General features: G+C 40.1%; 1 protein-coding gene across 3 annotated transcripts in view; it reads left to right on the top strand.

Annotated features, from left to right (window-relative positions):
- LOC122824515 (nuclear receptor ROR-alpha A-like) overlaps positions 1-23,760 on the top strand; it is a 48,746-nt gene extending 24,986 nt beyond the window's left edge. The window contains exons 2-12 of one of the 3 annotated variants that reach the window (XM_044105257.1): positions 197-229; positions 9,355-9,440; positions 11,578-11,719; positions 15,039-15,289; positions 15,362-15,557; positions 17,648-17,769; positions 18,184-18,316; positions 18,580-18,687; positions 19,322-19,432; positions 19,515-19,627; positions 20,900-23,760. In XM_044105257.1, the coding sequence (XP_043961192.1) occupies positions 197-229; positions 9,355-9,440; positions 11,578-11,719; positions 15,039-15,289; positions 15,362-15,557; positions 17,648-17,769; positions 18,184-18,316; positions 18,580-18,687; positions 19,322-19,432; positions 19,515-19,627; positions 20,900-21,055 (1,451 nt within the window). In that variant the 3' untranslated portion in view covers positions 21,056-23,760. Of the gene's footprint in view, positions 1-196; positions 230-1,091; positions 1,194-9,354; positions 9,441-11,577; positions 11,720-15,038; positions 15,290-15,361; positions 15,558-17,647; positions 17,770-18,183; positions 18,317-18,579; positions 18,688-19,321; positions 19,433-19,514; positions 19,628-20,899 lie in introns of those variants that run through there. The other 2 variants (XM_044105278.1, XM_044105267.1) reach the window with 2 other exon arrangements.
- The last annotated feature ends 362 nt before the right edge of the window (positions 23,761-24,122 follow it).

Raw genomic sequence — 24,122 nt, 5'->3', positions numbered from 1 at the left:
CGGTGCAATCAGTGTTTTCACATCAGGAGGAAGAATCGCTGTAAAGTCAATCGCCTGGGTTTTTAAAATAATTTAATTTTCATTTAAATAAATAAGACTGGTTTCAATGTTTCAAGATCCAACATCATGCAAATATCCTGCAAATGTTACACAATAACCTGAAATTAAAAATAAGATGTTTATTTCTGTCTTCCAGGTTTGTCACCAGCTGTGAAGAAAACACACGCTTGTAAGTTTACTCTTCTTTTTTTTTTTTTTGCAACTTTGTGAAATATTTAAGTCTTTTTCTAAGAATAGCAAAGGTAAACCATTTTTCAGTCATGAAAATGGATTTTTATTGAACTTGTTTTACATGGAGAAAGTGGTTCCACAGAACAATTAGAGTTAAAATCACCTTAATTTAGTTCTAATACTGAAAAAAACTGAATTAATCACCAGAATAATTGATTACTACTTTATCTGTTTCTTTTTGTGATAAAATATATTTTTTAATGTTTTTTATTCCATTTGTTTTACACTTGAACTTCACCACAAACACTGAAAATATTGGTGTTAAAGTTTCACAATCTACAAAGTAGAAGAAATAAAACAAAAAACAAAAGTTCAATAAATTTGTACATAAATGGGGAAATTATTATTACAGAAAGTTATGGACAACCCTGACCATTCTTTTCATTAGAGTGTCTTCAGTCAGAGGCTCCTTCAGATTCACTGTGGAACAGACTGCTACAGGAGAGCTTTCCTGCCAACAGTCATCGTTATCTACAATAACTCCATGAAGAATTTGAATTAATAGAAGTTATGACAACATTTAATTTCCCTGTGGGATCAATAAATTTGTAAATAAAACAATGTGTAACTTTTAGTCTATGGAAATACTATTTTATTAACAAAAATAAGTTACACTTATCTATTAAATCTGAGTAAATCTTTGGAATTTTTTGAAAGAAAAAAAAATGTTGCTTTAGAAACAATGTAGCTCTTTCTCTGATTGGCCCAGAGCTTTGTGGGTGGGGCGTTCAGAACGCCGGGGGCGTGGTCAGTGCGGTGTCGTCACCGTCACTCGTATCCTCATGCTGTGCGGAGCAGCCAGAGGATGACAGAGCGGGAGGAGAGCGGCGCGGTTCACTCGCAGCTCCCTCCATCAGCCTGGATTATTTTAAATATGTATTTTGTCATTTCTGCCATGAAAGGTGAGTTTCCGGCCTCGTCTCTCTGCTGTGGGTGTTCCGGTTTGTTCCTGCGCGGCTGCGCGGCGTTTCTCCCCCCAACTGTTTGAACCCCGCGGCTGGTTGTTGACAGCGGAGCCCCGCAGCGCGACGCCTTGCTTATTTTGGGAGTCAGACTTTAAAGGAGAGTGTGATGTGAGACGATGTGTGTCGGACATGAATGTTCTGGAAGTGTTTCTCAGATCGGAGTGATTCCAATATGCTGTGAAGTTTTCTAAAAGCTTGTTTTTATCCAGCTGTTTTGGTTGTGACTGAGAAATCTCACCAACTTCAGGTTTTTTGTGCTCATAAGCGCAGCTGAAGTGACGAACAAAGCATCTCTGTTAGCGGTGGCGATGTGGACCGTATTTTGCGATAACGGTGTGATATCGGTAAAAGTAACGATCTTTTAAATGGTCACGCAGCAAATTTTGCTGGATGCAAAACTTATTTATTGTGATAAACAATAATATTATTGTTTCAAGTTTTATAATGGCAATAATGTAAGAGTACATTCCCAAAGATTAATAACCACTAAAAGACACTTTTAATTCTAATAAACATTTAACTCTGGAACAGGAAGACATTTTAAATATTCCAAATTAATAAACAAACAAATAAAATGAACTATGAGTCTTCAAAAGATGACTAGATGAGACCAGACTGAAGACTTTTATCATCCAGGTTTTGGTATTAAGATAGTAAAAGGATAAATGGTGCAAATGGAAAGTATTGAGCTCGTTTGAATTTATTAATTGATTCATTGATTATTCATCAGGCCTATGTATGACTGTAACTGTGTCACAGTAATTACAGCCCCACAAACACAAATAGTGCGCTTGAAAAACATTCCCATGGTAATACTGTCTTTAGGACACCAGTGTGATTTGTGAGCTGCACATATAACTGCATTTTTAAATTCATTGGTGTTCATTGAACAAACAGGGAGAAAATAATCAAACTAATAATCCTGACAATGATGCAGTTTTGTTTTATTAAACACCATTAATTGGAATTTATTATGATAAATGATAAAAGAAACAATAAACAGAAGAAGTTGTTTGTATTATTTTGGTGTTTTTGTATTTGTATTGTTGTTAGGGAATGTGGTTATTTGCATATGAATAAAATCCACCAGTAAACGGAAAGACAGGCTGATGTGTGAAGAAACACAAAGTGAAGAAACAAAATGTGTGAAGTTTGTCTTAACTGAATCAACAGAGCTGCATATTTTTTGAAGTGCATCTTGATGCTTTTCTGTCTTTCTGATGGTTTTATTCTGGGAACGTTGTTGTAGTTTGTGGTTTGTAATGAACCGAGACGTTTTCAGGTGGTTTTCCTTTGATGTGCAATGAGAGTAAGATATTTACCACTGAAAGCTTCTCAGCTGAACCCCATTTCTTTATCTGTTTAATTTTTTTTGTTTTAGTTTTTATTTTTAATTAATTTATTTGTTTTATTTTTAACTGAGTATGTTTTTTACTTAAATTTTTTATGTTATTCATTTATTTTTTAAACGAACACCATTTCTTAATTTTTTTATTTAAATTACCGTATTTCTCGGACTATAAGCCGTTACTTTTTTCTCCACACTTTGAACCATGCAGCTTGTAGCCCGGTGCAGCTTTTCTGTGGGTTTTCCTTCAACCACCAGGGGGCTCTTCAGCAGCAAATGAATCATCGAAAGTCAAAATTGGAAATCAAAGAAGAAAGCGCATGCTAGCTGCGGGAACGATGGAGAAATGTCTTCAAACTCAGACCGCCTCATCATGGAAACACAGGAAGATGCTCATATGATGACGGTTTAAACTGGAAACTATCGATCTGGCAGTATAGATCGACGGCCGCCGCAGATCAATGGCCGCTACAAATCGATAGCCGCCGCAGATCGATAGCCGCCGCAGATCGATAGCCGCTACAAATCGATAGCCGCCGCAGATCGATGGCCGCCGCAGATCGATGGCCGCCGCAGATCGATAGCCACTACAAATCGATGGCCGCTGCCCGTAAACTTGGCGTGAACGAGTGCCTGGTTCGGCGTTGGAGACGGAGGGCTGCGTCTTTGTGGAGAACCGAGAAAAAAACAAAGTTTAAAAAAAACGTTGTAGTGAGGTGACTCTATAGTCCGGGAAATACGGTATATATTTATATTTTAAATTCAGTTTTAAATTGTACCCTACTTATTTATCTTTCAGTTTTTATTGTTGTTTCTATTATTTTTTTTATTTTATTCTTTTCAGAATCTTAAAACACTTCACTTAGTCTTTTTTTTACTTTTTATTTTATTCATTTCATTTCAAACCTCACATCATTTGTTTATTTTTTTATTTTTCTCATTTTTATTTAATTTTTATTTTTAATTTTTTTACAATGGAAGCCCTCTTTGGTAAATCTGAACAATCCCTGGAGGATAAACTAACTTCCTCTTGAGAACCGTTGTGTTTTAGTCAGAGGACGTTGAGTTTTGCTCCTGCAGGTTTCAGCCGCTGCAGGTTTTACTGGTGATGTTTTGTTTGTCTTTAATCCTGTCCAGAGTTTCAGTCTGAGGAAAACAGCAGCAGGAGGCGTTCAGCCAGCTTGTTATGTCAGAGGATTACAACAGCCAGGAGATTATTTAACTGTTACGGGGAGGAAGAGGAGGAGGAGGAGGAGGAGGAAGAGGTGACATCATTTCAGTCTCAATAACTGAAATTTTAAAAAAAAATTATTTATAACCTAAGAAATGTCTCCAATTCAAATTCATCCCTTCATGTTTGGCAATTTTCAATAAAAATAACTGAATAAACATTTAAAGTGCAAGAAATGAACTGAATAATACAATAAAATCACATTTTAATAATATTACCAAAACAACTGATGTTGCCTAAAAACGTGCAGAAGAGCTGATCATTTTCAGGATTTATCCACATCCACATCAGTCTGCAGCTGTTGTTATTCAGGAATTAGTCGCCTCCGCTCAAATAAACGGGAACGAAATGTTGTCATCCAGGAATTATTCATATCTTCTTGTTTCTTAAGCCTCTTTATTAAGTGCTGCAGTTTGCTTGTGGTGCGTTCAAGTGCACCCGGGATTTACTGACTTCCATCTTTACTCTGAAGTTCTCAGCAGTTGTGAGAAAAGACTCGGAAACTGAAGGCAGATTTGAAGCAGGCGGTTGTTTTTGTTGTTGCAGAGAAACCTCGACTCGTTTCAGATCCTCGTTGCCGTCTGCGCAGCCGTCTTTGATCTGAACGTTTTTATTTCTTTAGAGCTCAGTTCGAAATAATTTATCCATCAGGGAATCGCTTCGCCTGAGTTTCAGCGTTTCTGGAGTGAGCAGCGGTGGCTGTCGTGAAGTTCTTCCTGCTCATTAGGCTCCACTTAGCGCCACTATCCTGTTAATTACACTTTCTGCAGCAGCATCCGAGTGCAGCGTCTACAGGGAGCGAATTTTAAAGTTCAAGTGTTGGATGCAGAATAAATCGTCTGCCTCAAGCTGCTGCACCGCAACAATATCAGTTTACTGGCTTATCAGCCTGGATAAAGAAGGAATCTACAAAGTTTCATGAATACAATGATCAAATAGCAACAAGATGCTTCTTTCAAAAGATTTAAGAGGAAATCAAGCAGCTGATTTTTATGCACTAATTAATTAGTCGTCTGCATACAGGTGGATACAGTTGAATGCATATGTGAACACCAAGCGGACCAGAGACCGCTCCAAAAGCAGGGAGTGGACTGCAGGGCATTCTGGGTAAACACAACCAAAAAAAAAAGCTTTAGCTTAGCATTAGAAATGTCTTGAGGTCTTTAGCCAAAAACAACAGAGAAATCCTACAACCTCCAAATTCTGACGCCTCCATTTCTGTTTCCATCTGGAAGGAAGTTTTACTCAATGTCTTCAGAGGTTTTTGGGTTGTTTCCTTCAGTGGTTCTTGGTGCAGCGCCCCCACAGGCCAGGAGGGGAACAAGTTACTCAAAGAGTTTGGTTGGTTTGACTCAGAGCAGAGAAAGATTCAAAGATTGTTTAGGTCGATGATGCAGACAGAGATCTGACCTCCACAAAGGTGAACAGGTCAGGATAAACTCTACAAAACGTTACATTTTATCCACAAAATCATTCTTAGAAAATGAGATTTTATTCTGATCAGTTCTGCCTTTTTTGAGCTGTTTTATGGCCTCTGTCACTTTAAATCCAAACGAGCTGCTGCTGGCCACGCCCCCAAACTCAATGTTTACACTCACCTGAAAATGGCTGCAGCCAGATGAGCAAATATTCTACTGTGCATCTTTGAAAAGCAAAGGTGGCGTCTCCTGCACATTCAATTAGAATGCAGCAAGTGGGTTTTCTTTAATCAAGGACGTCACGTTAAACAATGTTTCATGATAAAAACAGAACAGCTGTGGACACAGGATAATCAGAAAACCCAGTTCTTGGTTGGACCTGTAACAAAAGATTAAACTAAAGCCTACGCTGAATTTCTGCAACTATAAACAAGAAAAACATCGAAATACGTTTTAGAGGAAACGGATTTGTGACGTTACATTCCGGAGGTTTTTGAATCGGCTCGTTTTCCAGGCACCAAAAAGCGTTAACTTGTCTCCAAAAAAACAGCTTGATGGTGTTTTTTTTAAGAGCTTCGACTGTTTTTAGAGGCACTTGAGACGCAAATGGAAGAACAAAACGTGAATTTTGCATGTCAGGTTCCCCTTTAATCTGCAGATAAAACTCAGAAAATGTCTTTTTTTTTCTCCTGGCTGCAGTCTGGCTCCGTCTCAGATCTCCTCTCAGCTGCAGCCTGGGAAGACTCGATGGAAGAGCGATCTGAGCGGAGGGATGATGAAAACGGGAGCAGGTCCAGCAGCCCGCGCTCAAAGCGATTCAGTAAAACAGCGGCTCTGCGTGCGCCGCTGTGTGACGAGTTTTTGCTGCAGATTCAGGAGAACATGAAAGTTTTCAGTTGGGTTGATGGATGGCGCTCTGACGGCTGACGAGTCATTAAAACGAGTTTCCCTTCAGATTGACTCGTGTAAAAACTCACCAGAGAGGAATCGTACTTTTTCAATCAAAACTCTACATCAGCTACATCAGACAGAGATGTTTTCACCCTGAATTATGTACAAAAATACAAAGAAGCCCTGAAAGGGAATAAATGAATTATTCTAATGTTTCACTGTAGTTTAGAAAGAAAGAAATCCACTACAAATAATATAAACACTGAGAAATGATACCACAATATTTTGTAATAACAAAGAAGTAAAAGCGATTCATTATTTCTTTCAAAGACAGCTGTATCGCTGTGACACGTCAGTTAAAGCACCAGAAACACAAATACTGTTAAAAAACTTTTCCATTGGTAATCCGTTTCCTTATAGAACCAATATAGTAATCACATTTCCAAATTTATTAATATTTATTGATGCTTTCGTAAATAGTAAAACTAACAATCCTGACGATACAGACTTAAACAGCATTAACTGGGACTTATCATAATAATTAATCACAATTATTATAAGAAATTTATCAAGATAAATGATAAACGATATGATAATTAAGCCTGTCGCAATAATCAATCAGTCGTACAATAAATAAAAATCAGCCTGATAATTTTATTCTGATTATTTTTTAAGGGAAAATTTTCTTACAGAAATCATAATTGATTTTATTAATGTTTTCTGTTGTTTTAGGTTTTTATTTCTGTTTTTCTTTTATATTTAAAATTTCTTCCAGTTCCGGTTTAGATCTCCATTAGTAATTAAAGTGTATTGATCTTAGAAAATGTGTTCTGACATTATTATTATTATCTCATTATTACCATTTTATTACTTAAAAATGGTCTAAGAACAACAATAATATTGTTTACCTCAATAACTTGCAGGACAATTTATCATCCAGTAAATCTTTTTATTGTGACAAGTTTTATTTCATCTGCATTTACTCATATTTTCAAATTTATTGATCTGTGGAAAAAATAACTAACAGTCCTGACAATATTGACAGTTTTATGATTTTTTCAAACAGCATTAACAGGATTTTATCAGAACAATAAATCAAAATTATTATCATAATAAGATATTTATCGTGATAAATAATATCTGATAGATGCCCAGCCATATCCCTTATTATTTCAGCTGCAGTAAAATGTGAATAAATAATGTTTTTGTTTTTCTAAATGCGACCGAAGCCAAGGTTATCCTCAGACCCCCACCTTCCTCTCATCAGTTAGACTCCTCTTCCTCTTCGGATGTTTTGTTATCAGCCGGAACAGAGAAAGCGGCGCGGCCTTCAAGGCTCGGTGGCGCCGTCCGAGGGGGAGGCTGCTGGATGCTAGAGCCCAATCAGAGGTCTGCAGCTGAACGTATAAATATCTGCTGCTCCCACATCGACTCTAATTTTAGGCGGAGGCTTTGTTCAACATCTGCTTTGATGTTGAAATGCTGAATTCAGGCGGGATTAACGTTCAGAGAGCTAATTACAGCAGAGAGGAGGCTGCAGCGTCTGAGGCGTCGCCTGCGTTCATGGGGTTCTCATAAATCTGTTAATATTTTTTAAAGTTGGTCTCAGAGCATCTTCCTGCCACATCTCATCCAGATGACGAGGCTTTGTGTTCTGCAGTGATTTCTGGATGCAAGTTGACTGCATGAATTTATCACCTGGAGCTGCAAAGTTGTAAAAGGTTAGAAAGCTCCCACAGCTTAGCACCCAGGAGCAGCAAAGGCCAGGTGGACGGCTAGCTGGGCACCAAAAACCCGACGTAGCAGCAATAAAATGGCCCCCAGCGCAGGAAAAGGCCCAGAGAACACGAATCAGAAAGAATAACTCCACTATTGCTAAAGCGCTTTACAAACATATCTAGCTGAAAGCTAATGCTAAGATGAAAGCCCAACATGGTGTCTAACTGAAGCTAATGCTAAAGTGAAAGCCCAACATGGTGTCTAGCTGAAAGCTAATGCTAAGATGAAAGCCCAACATGGTGTCTAACTGAAGCTAATGCTAAAGTGAAAGCCCAGCTAATGCTAAGATAAAAGTGCTACACAATAATTAGCTCCACCGTTAGCGTATTAGCGACAGCCAGTTGGGCAGTACCGAGCCGCTGTGGCAGCCTGGACGCATCAGGACGGGCGGGGCGGCTACAGAACCGTTCCACATGTAATTGTAGACGACATTTTATATCTTTTAGAGGCAGCATGTTGATCCTCAGATCCAAACTGAATTTATTAAATCTTTGAAGCAAACATACAAGTTTTGATTCCAGAATGTAAAGTCAGGCTAAAAAGAAGCGTTTGATACGTTAGATGAACCGTTTCTTTGTTGTCTGTGGATGAAAACTTTTCTGTTTGTTGTGTTAATGTTGCTGCGCTCTTACATAACGCCCCTCTGCTTAATATAGCATCTGAGAGGCGAGCCGTCACTCTGAGACTATAAATACACCCAGTCAGGTTGGCTTTGAGCTCTCTGACAGCACTGACACTTTATCAAAACCGTTTGGGTCCTTTATCAGAGAATCAAGGCCTTAAAAGAATGTTTACAGCATTTCCAGACTAATTATTCTCCCTGTTCTCGTATAAAAATACCTCAACACATGTTGAAATAGTTGGAAATGATGTGAAATGACTACATATAACTTAAACAAAAACAACTTGAAACAGAGCCGAAGTTTATCACAAAGTATTAAATAATAAAAAAATCACAAGATAAAGTAATAATATTACGAGAATAAAGTCAAAATAAGACAATAAAGTCGTAATAATATGAATTTATTGTAATTTTATTACATTGTTTTGAGCATGGCCCTAATAATCTGTTGCAGAATTAAAAGCTCGACTAAACTTGTTTTTCGTTTTCTTGTATGGTTTTTATACAATCGTAGATTAAATTTGATCTTACTTAAAGATTTCTACCATGAAATGATGAACTTGAAATGTCAAATTTCACTAATTTATTCACCAAAGTGTTGTGATTTCTTTCACTCCTGTCTGATTAAAGAAGGAGTGATGCTGTGGGCTTCTCCATTGATTCTTCGGTATTTTCTGTTTATTTAAAAAAGAGAAATAATCAATAAGTACTCAATGTTTCAAACAAGAAACGGTATTAACGTGGACTGTGTTGGATTAATGGTTGGAAGCTTTTTTAAGTTTTTGTTCCTGACTGTTTCTTTACTGCAGCTCAGATTGAGATCATCCCCTGTAAGATCTGTGGAGATAAATCCTCAGGGATCCACTATGGCGTCATTACCTGCGAGGGCTGCAAGGTAAGATCCATTTGATCCTGAACCTTTTGCTCAATTTCCAGACATAAATACATAAACATGTAATTCCTTAGAGAGTTATAGATCTTCCTTTTTCTAAGAAAAAAAGGATGCTCTAATTAAAATGAAAGTCCTGAAGATAATCCTGCGATCCGTTCCCACCAGGCTTCCCGTTCAGTCGCTTTAGTCCAACTCCAGTCTGTTTCCTTAGAAAGTCCGGTTTGGATCAAAAAAATCAAACCTCGCACTGGGTTCGGTTGAAGTGAACTCTGATTCAGTTTGAATGAATATGTGAACACCAAGCAGACTAAAGACCGCTCCAAAAGCAGGAAGTGGACTACAGTGCAGGGCATTCTGGGTAAATACAACCAAAACAAACGTGTTAGCCTGCAGCTAAATGGCTCCTATATTTTACCAAAGACAAAAGAGAAATCCTCCAGCTGCTAAAATCTGATGCTACTTCATTTTTATTTCATGTAGAAGGAGTGGTGCTCACTATCTGCATTTTTATTGACCACATAATTTCGCTAATTGGAATTACAAAAATGAATTTGCTAAATAGAAACACACTAATTTAGAAAATATGTCTTTTGATAAAATGTTTTGGATGAGGTGTTTTTTTCCCAACCATATCAAAATTAGTGTGTTTCGCTAAACTGCAACGAGAACCTTTTTCCGCATCACGAGTCACATGATCAACAACCGGATGTTACTACTGACAGAAACAACAAAGAAGAGGAAGAAGACAGGAAGTGGTCTGAGAATGATGATTTTTAATGAATTATTACGTAAATAAACTTATTTACATGGGAATAACTTCCGTTTTTTTTTCAAAGTTACTGGAGTACTGACAAAAGTTTGAATTTTAATGAAAATGCAGCTAGTGTCTTCTTCAGAGATTTTTGGTGTGAATGTGCCTTCAATGATGTGGCAACAGGTTGCACCTTCTCCTCATGGAGAATGGAAAAAATAAAATAAAAGTATCAGCCAGGATACAACTTAGAGGTAAAATATCACTGCCTCCCCTTTCCACTGCTGCCCTGGGAAACCGCCCTTGAGTCCAGCTAGCTGCTTCTGCTTAGCTTTTGTTTACAGTTTCTGTGAGGATTGGGTCTGAATTGTTAGCAGCTGCAGGCGTTTCCATGTGGGTTATCAGTCACAAGGCTTCAGTCACTCTGACAGCTGGAGGCTCATCTAACAATCAGCCACTTCATGGAGGTTTCACTGAAGAGCCATGAGGCTGCGAGACACGCAAACCCAAACACAAGACATATTATCCAGCTTGAATAATGATCTACTAAGATCGATGTCCTGATTAATTAGTCAGTTGGGTGTATTTGGAGACGTTTTACAGATTTTCTTTTTACTTTTAGGCTGTAATTTGATAATGGATGACACCGTCCTCTCATTTTATGGAAACTGTTTAATTCTGCAGATCTTTTATTATCTTAAAGGTGGAATATTATGCTTCCTTTAACAGGTTATTATAGATCTATGGTATATATAAAACAGGTTCACATTTTTAGCACAAATTCATCCTTAAATATGAGATTGTAATTTATTTTGAGCTCCTTTCAGAATGAGCTGTTTTAGGGCATCTGTCACTTTAAATCCAAATAAATTGCTGTTGTCCACGCCCCCTCCAACTCAACATCAACATCTCACATACATGTTTGAAGAGCAGAAGTAGAGCCTCCTGCACATCCAACAAAAAAGCAGCAAATAGGTTCTGGATGGTAAATCAGCAACAAAACACTAAAACCAGCTGACCAAATATGCTGGAACTCCACCTGGGGTGCTAGGGAACAGGGCTGGGCTTCACTGGGGTTGCTAGGTATCTTGATTGGGCTTCGATGAGGTTGCTAGGTAACTGGGAATGAGGCTTAGCAACCAGGAAGTTTTTGAAAAGGCTCATTTTCCAGACACCAAAAACTTATAGTAAAAAAAAAACATTGGATGATTTTTTTAAGTGCTTCGATTGTTTTTGGAAACAGTAGAGTCCCAAATGGAAGAATTAAAACACCCAAAAAGTGAATTTTAAATAATCGGTCTCCTTTAAAACTTTGGTTCTGGTTCTGAAGAAGAATCCGGTAAGCATCGTCTCTGAAGGATAACTTGAGTGTTTTGCCTCTGGTCTCAGGGTTTCTTTAGGCGGAGTCAGCAGAGCAACGCCTCGTACTCGTGTCCGCGGCAGAAAAACTGTCAGATCGACCGAACGAGCCGGAACCGCTGCCAGCACTGTCGCCTGCAGAAATGCCTGGCTGCCGGCATGTCCAGAGACGGTGAGACACACACACACACTGAAAACACCGACCGACCCACCGAAACACCAACTGACCCACCGAACACCAACCGACACACCGAACACCAACCGACCCACCGAACACCAACCGACCCACCGAAACACCAACCGACCCACCGAACACCAACCGACCCACCGAACACCAACCGACCCACCGAAACACCAACCGACCCACCGAAACACCAACCGACCCAACGAAACACCAACCGACCCACCGAAACACCAACCCACCCACTGAAACACCAACCCACCCTCCGAAACACCAACCGACCCACCTAAACACCAACCGACCCACCGAACACCAACAAACCCACCAAACACCAACCCACCCACCTAAACACCAACCGACCCACCTAAACACCAAACGACCCACGGAACACGAACCGACCTACGAACACCAACTGACCCACCGAAACACCAACCGACCCACCGAAACACCAACCGACCCACCGAAACACCAACCCACCCACTGAAACACCAACCCACCCTCCGAAACACCAACCGACCCACCTAAACACCAACCGACCCACCGAACACCAACAAACCCACCAAACACCAACCCACCCACCTAAACACCAACCGACCCACCTAAACACCAACTGACCCACCAAACACCAACCGAACACCAACCGACCCACCAAACACCAACCAAACACCAACTGACTCACCAAACACCAATCGACCCACCAAACACCAACCGAACACCAACCGACCCACGAACACCAACCAACTCACCGAACACCAACCGACCCACCGAAACACCAACCGAGCCACCGAACACGAACCGACCCACGAACACCAACCGACCCACCAAACACCAACCGAACACCAACCAACCCACGAACACCAACCAACCCACCAAACACCAACCAAACACCAACCGACCCACCAAACACCAACCGAACACCAACCGACCCACGAACACCAACCGACCCACCAAACACCAACTGAACACCAACCGACCCACGAACACCAACCAACTCACCGAACACCAACCAACTCACCGAACACCAACCAACCCACCGAACACCAACTGACCCACCAAACACCAAAAACACCAACCGACCCACCGAAACACCAACCGACCCACCGAACACCAACCGACCCACCGAACACCAACTGACCCACCAAACACCAACCGAACACCAACCGACCCACGAACACCAACCAACTCACCGAACACCAACCGAGCCACCGAAACACCAACCGACCCCCCGAACACCAACCGACCCACCGAACACCAACTGACCCACCGAACACCAACTGACCCACCGAACACCAACCGAACACCAACCGACCCACCGAAACACCAACCGACCCACCTAAACACCAACCGACCCACCGAAACACCAACCGACCCACCGAACACCAACCGACCCACCGAAACACCAACCGACCCACCGAAACACCAACCGACCCACCGAAACACCAACCGACGCACCTAAACACCAACCGACCCACCGAAACACCAACCGACCCACCGAAACACCAACCGACCCAACGAAACACCAACCGACCCACCGAAACACCAACCCACCCACCGAAACACCAACCCACCCTCCGAAACACCAACCGACCCACCGAAACACCAACCGACGCACCTAAACACCAACCGACGCACCTAAACACCAACCGACCCACCGAAACACCAACCGACCCACCGAAACACCAACCGACCCAACGAAACACCAACCGACCCAACGAAACACCAACCGACCCACCTAAACACCAACCGACCCACCGAAACACCAACCCACCCACTGAAACACCAACCCACCCACCTAAACACCAACCGACCCACCTAAACACCAAACGACCCACTGAACACGAACCGACCTACGAACACCAACTGACCCACCAAACACCAACCGAACACCAACCGACCCACCAAACACCAACCAAACACCAACTGACTCACCAAACACCAATCGACCCACCAAACACCAACCGAACACCAACCGACCCACGAACACCAACCAACTCACCGAACACCAACCGACCCACCGAAACACCAACCGAGCCACCGAACACGAACCGACCCACGAACACCAACCGACCCACCAAACACCAACCGAACACCAACCAACCCACGAACACCAACCAACCCACCAAACACCAACCAAACACCAACCGACCCACCAAACACCAACCGAACACCAACCGACCCACGAACACCAACCGACCCACCAAACACCAACTGAAAACCAACCGACCCACGAACACCAACCAACTCACCGAACACCAACCAACTCACCGAACACCAACCAACCCACCGAACACCAACTGACCCACCAAACACCAACCGAACACCAACCGACCCACCGAAACACCAACCGACCCACCGAAACACCAACCGACCCACCGAACACCAACCGACCCACCGAACACCAACTGACCCACCAAACACCAACCGAACACCAACCGACCCACGAACACCAACCAACTCACCGAACACCAACCGAGCCACCTAAACACCAACCGACCCCCCGAACACCAACCGACCCACCGAACACCAACTGACCCACCGAACACCAACTGACCCACCGAACACCAACCGAACACCAACCGACCCACCGAAACACCAACCGACCCACCTAAACACCAACCGACCCACCGAAACACCAACCGACCCACCGAAACACCAACCGACCCACCGAAACACCAACCGACCCACCGAAACACCAACCGACCCACCGAAACACCAACCGACCAACCGAAACACCAACCGACCCACCGAAACACCAACCGACCCACCGAACACCAACCGACCCACCGAACACCAACCGACCCACCGAAACATCAACCGACCCACCGAAACACCAACCGACCAACCGAAACACCAACCGACCCACCTAAACACCAACCGACCCACCGAAACACCAACCGACCCACCGAACACCAACCGACCCACCGAAACAACAACCGACCCACCGAAACACCAACCGACCCACCTAAACACCAACCGACCCACCGAAACACCAACCGACCCACCGAACACCAACCGACCCACCGAAACAACAACCGACCCACCGAAACACCAACCGACCCACCTAAACACCAACCGACCCACCGAACACACACTCACCTACCTAAACACAGCAGGAGGGTGGAGTACGCACACCGAACCAGGAATAGCCCATCTTTCTTGGTCTTAGATCCGTGGGCAGCTGTTCCACCAGGAGGCGCCAAAGGGCCTTAAAGCTTTCAGTTCTGCCACTTCAGTTTGGACTATAAATCCAAATATTTCCCAGTTCCAAACATGAGTTAAATAGATGTTTTCTCGTCCCGTTCTCTGGCAGCCGTGAAGTTCGGCCGCATGTCGAAGAAACAGCGGGACAGTTTGTACGCCGAGGTCCAGAAGCACCGGCTCCAGCAGCAGCAGCAGGCGCCCAGCCGGACCTCCCCCAGCGTCGGCAGCCCGATCCCGGATGAGGACGAGCCGCCGTCCCCCCCGTACACGCTGTGCTCCGCGGGACTCACGGACCCGACAGACGACCCGGCCTACTTCACGGACCGGACCTCACCAGACGGAGGATCTCTGATCGCCAAGGTCTGCAGCTGTAACTCCCACATTTGATCTGATTAGCAACCATTTCTGCATCAGTTATGTTGCTGTAAACAGGCAGAGTCGGGAACAGGAGACGCAAGATGTGGAGGTTTCTACCTGGACATCCAGCCGTCTCCGGACCAGTCCGGACTCGACATTAACGGAATCAAACCAGAGCCGCTGCACGACTACAGACACGGCGACGACTTCTTTCCTTACTGCTCCTTCAGCAACGGAGACGCGTTTCCAACCCTGACCTTGGCCGAACACGGTGAGTCTACCGAATACGCTGAGTCCATCCTGCATCACCTCAGAGAAACTAAACGGTTGTTACATCCTGAGAATCTCTGACCAGAACCAAAATATTAAACGAGACGCTGGACAGAAGCAGCAGACATGAGCTTCCTGTTTAGGCTGGCTGGGTTCTGCAGGAGTTTCAGGTTGGAGCCACTGATCCAAACTGGAGCAGAACCAGAACATCCAGAACATGAGTCCATTCTGGGAGAACACATGGAGACAGTTGCTAGGGAGACGGATGGTTGCGTCTCCCTCATGGAACCGTTACAGAACCAGAACTGGCTTGGATAAACAAGAGGATGATGTAAAACGTTTTTCTGCAGCTGTAGGGAATCAAACATGGAGTGAATCCGCTTCAGCAGCAGCAGATGAAGAATGAGGACGGATTGAGAAACCACAGAGGAAGAAAGCAGTTGGAGGTGCTGACTGAAGGTCGGAGGCTCATTAAAACCTCAGCGTGGTGATTAGTTATCGACTCGTTTGGGGAAATCAGCTTGATTTTATTTTCCCTGGAGATTTTCTGAACGATAAACTCCAAAACTCACCAAACAGGAAGTGCATCATCATCTGACTGAACTTGGACTCTTTCTCTGTTTTATTATACTAACTAAAAACAACAGATGACTGCTGGTTCAGCTTTATTCTCATCTAATTAACTGCATAAACATAAGTTTTCCCTCTAATTTCCATTCATGAATATTTATTTAGTAAAAAGGCTAAAATTATGCTGACAGGAAAAATGGAGGTTTATTATAAATGATGTCATGCTTTTATTTTTCAGGCAGATTTTCTATATTTTTGGGGGGTTTGTTGAAGTTTCTTCTTTTGACTTTCATTGCATTTTTACTCATTTTCTAATTTATTTCTGAATTTCAGCTCATCAGATTGAGATAAATGATTTTAGAAATTTGGGATTGTTTCCACCAATCTTACTGCACCAACAAAACAACTGACCTGAAACGATTAATCAGATTAATATTGATTAATCACTACTTGAAATAATCATCAACTAATTTAGTAATTGATTAGTCATCAACTGGAGTATAGAGACTCTAAAACATACCAATAAAAGCGAACTCTTGTGCGGTTTGAATGCAAATGGGAACACCAAGCAGCCTGGAAACCGTTCCAAAAGCAGGAAGTGGACTACAGCGCAGGGCATTCTGGGTAAATACAACCAGAACAAACGTGCTAGCCTAGCACTAGTGGGAAAAATAGCAGGAGATAAATCCCACAGCTGCCCAAATTTGATGCTACTCTATCTTTATTTCCATTTGGTGAAGAAGGAAGTTGTGCTCAGTGTTTCCTTTAGTGGTTCTTGGTGCAGCGCCCCCACAGGTGTGGAGGGGAACAGGTTGGTTTGACTCAGAGCAGAGAGAAAGAACCACAGCAGCTGGAGATGGAACAACACGTTGCAGTTTTGGTTCCTAATGAAACCGAGTTTATCCTGAATGACCCAACTTCTGCTGCTCTTGTTGTAACGCCTTAAAAAAAATAGATATTGTTGGTTGCATGATGGATGGACTCTCGGCAACTGGTTATATTACAAAAATTGTTTTGGTAGAAAAGCATGTTTTGTAAACCAATTATGTGAAAATCTGCAAAAAAACTAAATCTCACCAAGTATTTTGTCTACTTTCTAGTGCAGATACCTTAGTACACTAACAAAACTAACTTCCAAATTATTTTTCAGCAAGGTATAGAGGATTGTTTTATGTCAATAATTCTTTCACATTGATGAAAAATACTAGTTTCACTCGTAAAATGGGAAAATTGTCTTAAGTGAAATAATCTCAGTTACTTGTAAGTCAATTTCATCTTATTTGAAGTGTACTAAGATATTTTGCACCAGAAACTAGAGAAAAATACTCAGTGAGATTTTGTACTTTTGCAGTGTGATTTTATAATATGTCTTTGCTAAGTTGTTTTTGATGTGCGGAGCCTTTAGTTTCCTCTGAAAACGGTCTTGATCTGGACTGAAAACGAGTGAAAAATGACTCAGAAACAGAATCTGTCCATCTCTTGCTCTGAATAATTCTGAACTTTGATTTTGTTTTGCTTCAGATCACTTGGCTCAAATCATCTGCAAGTCTCACCTGGAGACGTGTCAGTACCTGAGGGAGGAGCTGCAGGAAATGAGCTGGCAGAGTTTCCTGCAGGAAGAGGTGGAGAAATATCAGAACAAGGTCCGTTCGCTCCGTTCAGACCCCACAAAATGTTGTGTATGCTCTGACTTCCATTGTATGGAGCTCTGATAGTGCCAAAAAATCTTTTGACAGTTTAAATTTTTATCAGTAAAAATATTTTTTTACACTTGATTGGAGTCAAGTATAATATTTTCTTAGTGTTTTATTAGAATTGGATCAAAAACAAGCAATTTTAGACATGCAAAAATTAATTTATTAAGGGTTAGTAGGTAAAAACACAGGACACTCCCAGTTTTTGTAGATGATGTAGAGGCATTTCTTTTTACTTCTGTAAATTTGCTAATGTTTCCTGCAGCTGCATCAGTCTTTCCGCAGGTAATGTGACTCTTTCAGTCCGTTTTCGCTGTTGCTCCGGCTCTTTTCTGAAACGTCTTCCTGCTGTTCCCCGTTCAGCCACAGGAGGCGATGTGGCAGCTTTGTGCGGTGAAGATCACAGACGCCGTCCAGTACGTGGTGGAGTTCGCCAAACGCATCGACGGCTTCATGGATCTCTGCCAGAACGACCAGATCGTGCTGCTGAAAGCCGGTGAGCAAACCTTTAATCAATAATCGATTACAATTTATCTGATTCATCGTTTCAGCCTAAGTTGAGTTTTTATTTATTGCTCAATAAAGATCTGAAAAGAGAATAAGTAAATAAAAAAATAAAGCTCATACACTATTAGATACTTTAAATCATTTTGTTCTTTATTCCAATTTAAACTGCTGCAACAGTTTAAATCAGTTTTGTTGAGGTTTTAGGAATCTGTTTCCTCTCGTTGGACTGAGCTCCTTATTTTTTCCCGACAGGATCGTTAGAGGTCATCTTCGTACGAATGTGTCGGGTTTTTGACTCTCAGAACAACACCGTCTACTTCGATGGGAAATTTGCAAGTCCTGACGTTTTCAAATCATTAGGTGAGTAGCTCACATTTATTTTAAAAAATTTTAAAAATATTCTTCTTTTAAATGTTGTTCTAATATCTCTGGGTTGAAAATTACAGATTTAAACATTTATCGTATTGTTTATCATTTATTCAGATTTATTATTGTCACGCTGTGACAACCTCCCTAAACTGTCTGTGTTGTTGGGATTGTTAGTTTTTACAGTTTTTCCACAGTTTGTTTTATGAAATTATCAATAAATATCAATTAATTTGAAAATATGATTAAATGGAGTTAGAATGTGCAGTTTAATGATACAAATCACACTTATTTTTGTGACTAAAGAAGTGTGTTACACTGCAAAAATGCTAAATCTTCCCAAATATTTTTGGTCTAGTTGTGTCCTTTTTCTTGCTGAAAAGTGACTTGTAATGTAGTTTTGTTCAAATGAACTGAGATATTTGCACTGGAAACCAGACAGAAATACTTGGTAAGATTTTGTGTTTTTGCAGTGAATGTTTCTCAGGCAGTAGTTCTTATCACTTTCATTGTTTTCACAATACCACAAAATACTGTGTTGAAACTTTAAGTAATTAAGCCCAAACTAGAGTTAAATTACAAATCTAAGTCAGTTTTTTGGAGTGAATCCTTTGCGTTTTTCCGTCAGGCTGTGATGATTTGATCTCGTCGGTGTTTGACTTCGCTCAGAGCTTGTGTTCGCTGCAGCTGACCGAGGAAGAGTTCGCCCTCTTCTCCGCGTTCGTTCTGCTCTCTGCAGGTACGTCCTCCCTCCGCTCTCTCCAACCGTTCTGTTTTTTAGTGTTTATGTGTGTGTGTGTGTGTGTGTGTGCTCGGTGCAGACCGGTCGTGGCTGCGGGAGAAGCTGCAGGTGGAGAAGCTGCAGCAGAAAACCGAGTCGGCCCTGCAGCACGTCCTGCAGAAGAACCGCAGAGACGACGGAGTTCTGGAGAAGGTAAGACGGAGAGCTAAACGTGCCAATAATCAGGTTTTAAAACATCACATTTAAAAAAGTCTTTTTCTGCATTTAAAAGAAATTTGAAAGTCATTACTTTGAGGCGATATGTTGTTAAATAAGCTGATATATTCTGTGTTTTTTAAAATATGTCTAACAGTTTTGTAAGTTGAGGAAGATATTTTAGGTTTATGTTTCTTCCTGCTCCTTTTCATTCATAATTTCTTCCAGTTGAACCATTTATATTTATTATTGAGTGAATGAAATAAAAAAATACACTGAAAATATTTCAAAGAAAGAGAAAAATCCAGCATGCTAAATGAAACTGAGGTTATGCTTCCTCCTAGTGGAAGACATCGGAATTGCAACCAATTTAAGTTTCATTATTAATCATTATTATGATTTGTCTGTTACTCTGTTTTATCAGAGTAAACATAAAATGAAAATCCAGTTAAAATAAAACATGATACAAAGACACAATCAGTGCAACATTCTTACATTTTGTGTTTATTTACTAAAAGATTAAGATTTTTTTTTCTTTTGCATAAAAATACTGTAAAAATAATTCAATATATAGAGTTTGATTCAGTTCATCAGTTTTGACTGACTGGATTTTGCTGCACTGCAAAAACAAAAAAGTATTTTATAATATATTTTATAATATTTTCATAATATTATCACTTCCGTCTGATGAAGAGTTGGGGAGTAACTGGTTACATTTACCTGAGTAATGTTTTAAAAAACTTACTTTTAGAGTATTTTTACTGCACTTTACTTTTTACTCAACTTGAGTAAAATTTCTGGATTTTCTGCTGGATGAAAAATAAACATGTTTTAACCAGAAATCCACCAGACTCACACACTCACACACACTCACACACACACACTCACACACCTGATCTGTGTTTTATTAAAGGTTCATAAGTTTTTTATTGATAAAAACTGATATGGAAACTTTTCTCTTGCCTGATTTTTTTCATTTTTACGTATATGAATTATTGTCACGTTGGTCCTTTAAATACCAATATTTCCACTTAACTTTATATTTTGGTCCGTCTGATGATGCAATATTGAAACATTAAGTGATTGATAATTTGATCAGTTCTCATAATTTTTACTTTTGAGTAATTTAGTTCTTGAATGAGAACATTTGTCCGCTCTGCTCTCCTCTGTATTTCCCAGTTTGGCCCAGACTCTCCGTCGCGCTTCATGGTCTCGTTATTTCAGTACAAACGTTGTTTTCTGTTTTTCTGTTTTGCGTTTCCTGCTCAGCTGCGGTGCAAGGCGTCGGCGCTGCGCGCTCTCTGCGGCCTCCACTCGGAGAAGCTGGCGGCGTTCAGAACCGTCTACCCGGACGCGGTCCGAACGCTCTTCCCTCCGCTCTACAAGGAGCTGTTTGCTGCCGACCTGGACGGGACTCTGCACTGAACGCCAGAACCGGTCCGGTCCCAGCAGGACTAATCCTGAGGAATCTGATTTTATGGTTGCACTACTGCACTGATCCGGGAGCAGCAGCACCCTGGAGGTTCTGGTGCTGGAAACATGTGGACTACTGCAGGACTGCTGACTCACACCCAGCTGACTGAGCAATACTCGTCCGAGCTACTGACTCATCCTGAAACTTGAGGCTTTTATACAGAAGAACCAGTTTCTTGTACAGATTGTTAAGCGGTTTTAGTTTCTTTCTCACTCCGTATTGAAGTTCAGCTGCAGGAGCTTCATTTTCTCCAGATGAGATTTCTCTTTTTTTGACTTTCAAATCACTTTTGATGCAAATCCAGGCAAAAATAAATCCCAGAAACGACACTAAGCTCATTTATTTACCTGTTTTATCTTATAAAACTCACTGAACTTCATGTTCAGCTTTGACATTCAGTTTCCTCGGCTCAATAATTAACAGCAATATTTAGCCAAGAGAGAAAAACAGGTTCATTTTTCAAAGTTATATTTTCTTCATTTTATTCAATAATTTTTAAATGTCGCAGTTTGAACTAAATATTTACTTCAGAGATAGTTATATAGTTAGTTTGCTAACTACAAATTTAGCTGTTTAGCTAGCGCTGAGCTAAATGTCTCTAGTTAGCTACTTAAAAATCATGCTAAAGTTGTTAACTATTTAGCTACCATAAGCTAAATATTTAATTAGTAATCCAAGTAGCTAACACAGAGCTGGCTAACTGTTTAAATCAGAGTTAGGAACATATTTAGCCACCAAGCTAATTATTTAGTTTTTAAATACTTAGCCTTATTAAATATTTAGTTTGAAACTGTGACATTACATAGAAATATATAAATGAGTGAAAAACATGATTATTAATTGTTGGCAGCTGAAAATGTCCCAAACAGCTTTCCGTAGATCAGCAGCCATGTTGTTCAAAGATGCAGCTGCCAGAGTGAAGAACAAATTTTCCCTTCAGCTAAAAATGTTTTCTCATTTCAAATTGACATTCAAAATGTTTAACAGTTAAATAAACAGGTTTTGTCTCATAGTTGCAAATCTTTTAATGTAACAGCAAATTAATCTGAAAAACCAGGAATTTACTAATATTCTTAATGTTTTTGATCATTTGGCGTTATGCATTTTCATACAAAACTCCTCTTAAGAAGAGTTTAAATATTTCCAGATGAGGTTAAAGTTCACACAACCTTTCAGTTATGATGCAAAAGCTGCAATGACTATAAAGCAATAAACTCCAACCTGGATTGTTTTCTGGTAAAAATGTTTAAAAGATCAAAATATTGTGTAGTTATAAATAATCTTCATTGTAAGGATTAAATGTTACAGATTTTAATAGATTTTCATCCAACACAGAACAGATCCAGAGTTTTATTTTATTTGGTAATTTAATAAACTGCATTTCTGACTAAATATTTGTCTAAATGTTCACGTCCAAACTAATTCAGGTTCAAGGTTAAATCCTCAGAAATGCTCAGAGTTTAGTCAAAATTAACTCAAGCAAATATTTTCTTCCATTTTCAACAAATATTCAGGTGAATAAATTATGATGTCATAAATATTTTATCTCGGTAATCAAAGAGTTTATTTCTGTTCATTTTGGTGATTCTCATTAAAAATGTAAAATATTTAAAATATTACACCAAACACAGTTTTCAAGGATTTCTCTGTTGAGTGTAACTACAAATTATTAGCAGAAAATTATTTTTTCTCTAAATGTTTGTGCACTAAAAGTTAAAAAACATTTTAGAAATATTAAAATCAAGCAAAGTTTTTTTGTATTTACTGCCGGTCTGCAGATAGCAGCAGCAAACCTGCAGCGCCCCCTGCTGGAACTGAAGTGCAACATCAATTTTTCCTCCTCATTTGATGATTTTTCAGTTTATTTTGTAAATCTTTCTTTCATTTAGTTTTTCTGTTGAATCAAAAACACGCAGCATTTCTCCACTCAGGTCAAAAGTTTTACTAGCAATATATGATAAATAAGCAATAAGCTGTAAGAAAAAATAGATTTTATAATCAGCAAACATCACCTGTGAAATGTTTAATAAATTATGAATATTTCTCATTTTTTGGATGCATAAACTATTTAAACCTAAACTAGGGTCAAAACATGAAAGTCCAGATTCTTCTTCGTTGGTAGTTAACTCAAACAGGATTTTAAATTTTAAATCTTCTGAATATAAAAAGTATATTTAAATTAATTTGCACTTTCTCTAAACCTACATACTGACATCCACAGCACGAGTCACTTTGTTCCATATTTATTTTAATTTGTATGTAAAATAATCCAAATTACCCCTGAAGGTCGAGAGGCTCTTTAAACGATTCAAAACTCGCATAATTCCACCAAACTTTTACAAAATTATTTAGTTTCAGTAAAGTTATTGTTTTGATTTTCCTTTAAGGATGAGACACTCTGGAGAATTTAAGAGTTTGAGTTTTTGGTGTAAATATATTTGTCATTTTTCCCCCAAATAAAAACGCAGTTGTGCATTTTCTTAAGTAAAAGTGACCCAGATTCTGTTTTCATTGCTGATCCTAAAAGATTTTATAAACTGGATGTTTTTCTTTTGGGACCGAAAATAAATCCAAATGATTTATGAATCCCTTTCTTGCAAAAACAAACAAAAACAGAACAGCTTGCAGCTTTGCATTAAACTATTTTTTTTTAAATCACAACTTTCAAAGCCTGTATTATTTAACAGGTTAAATCAATATATGTTCAATATATTTTTCAAAAGTTATATTGTTATATTTATAAACTTACACCAAGTTTTAAACTTTTGAAACTCAGAAATTTTCCGGTTTTTAAAACAGAAAATTCTAAATTTTTTCTAGCAAATTTTTAACTTTTCAAACTTATAAATTTTGAGGTTTTTTGGCAAAAATTAACTTTTTATTTCTCTGTCTACAATGGCACAAATACACCACTGTAAATGCTTCCCATAAACACAAATTAATGAAGTAAAAGACTCCCAAAATAAACTTGTGATACATCTAATTGCTTGTTAGCATAACTAGCTAATCAGCTAACTG

This window comes from Gambusia affinis, linkage group LG02 (genome assembly GCF_019740435.1).
Source record: "Gambusia affinis linkage group LG02, SWU_Gaff_1.0, whole genome shotgun sequence".
NCBI lineage: Eukaryota > Metazoa > Chordata > Actinopteri > Cyprinodontiformes > Poeciliidae > Gambusia > Gambusia affinis.
This window is presented reverse-complemented; position numbering and strand designations above follow the sequence as displayed.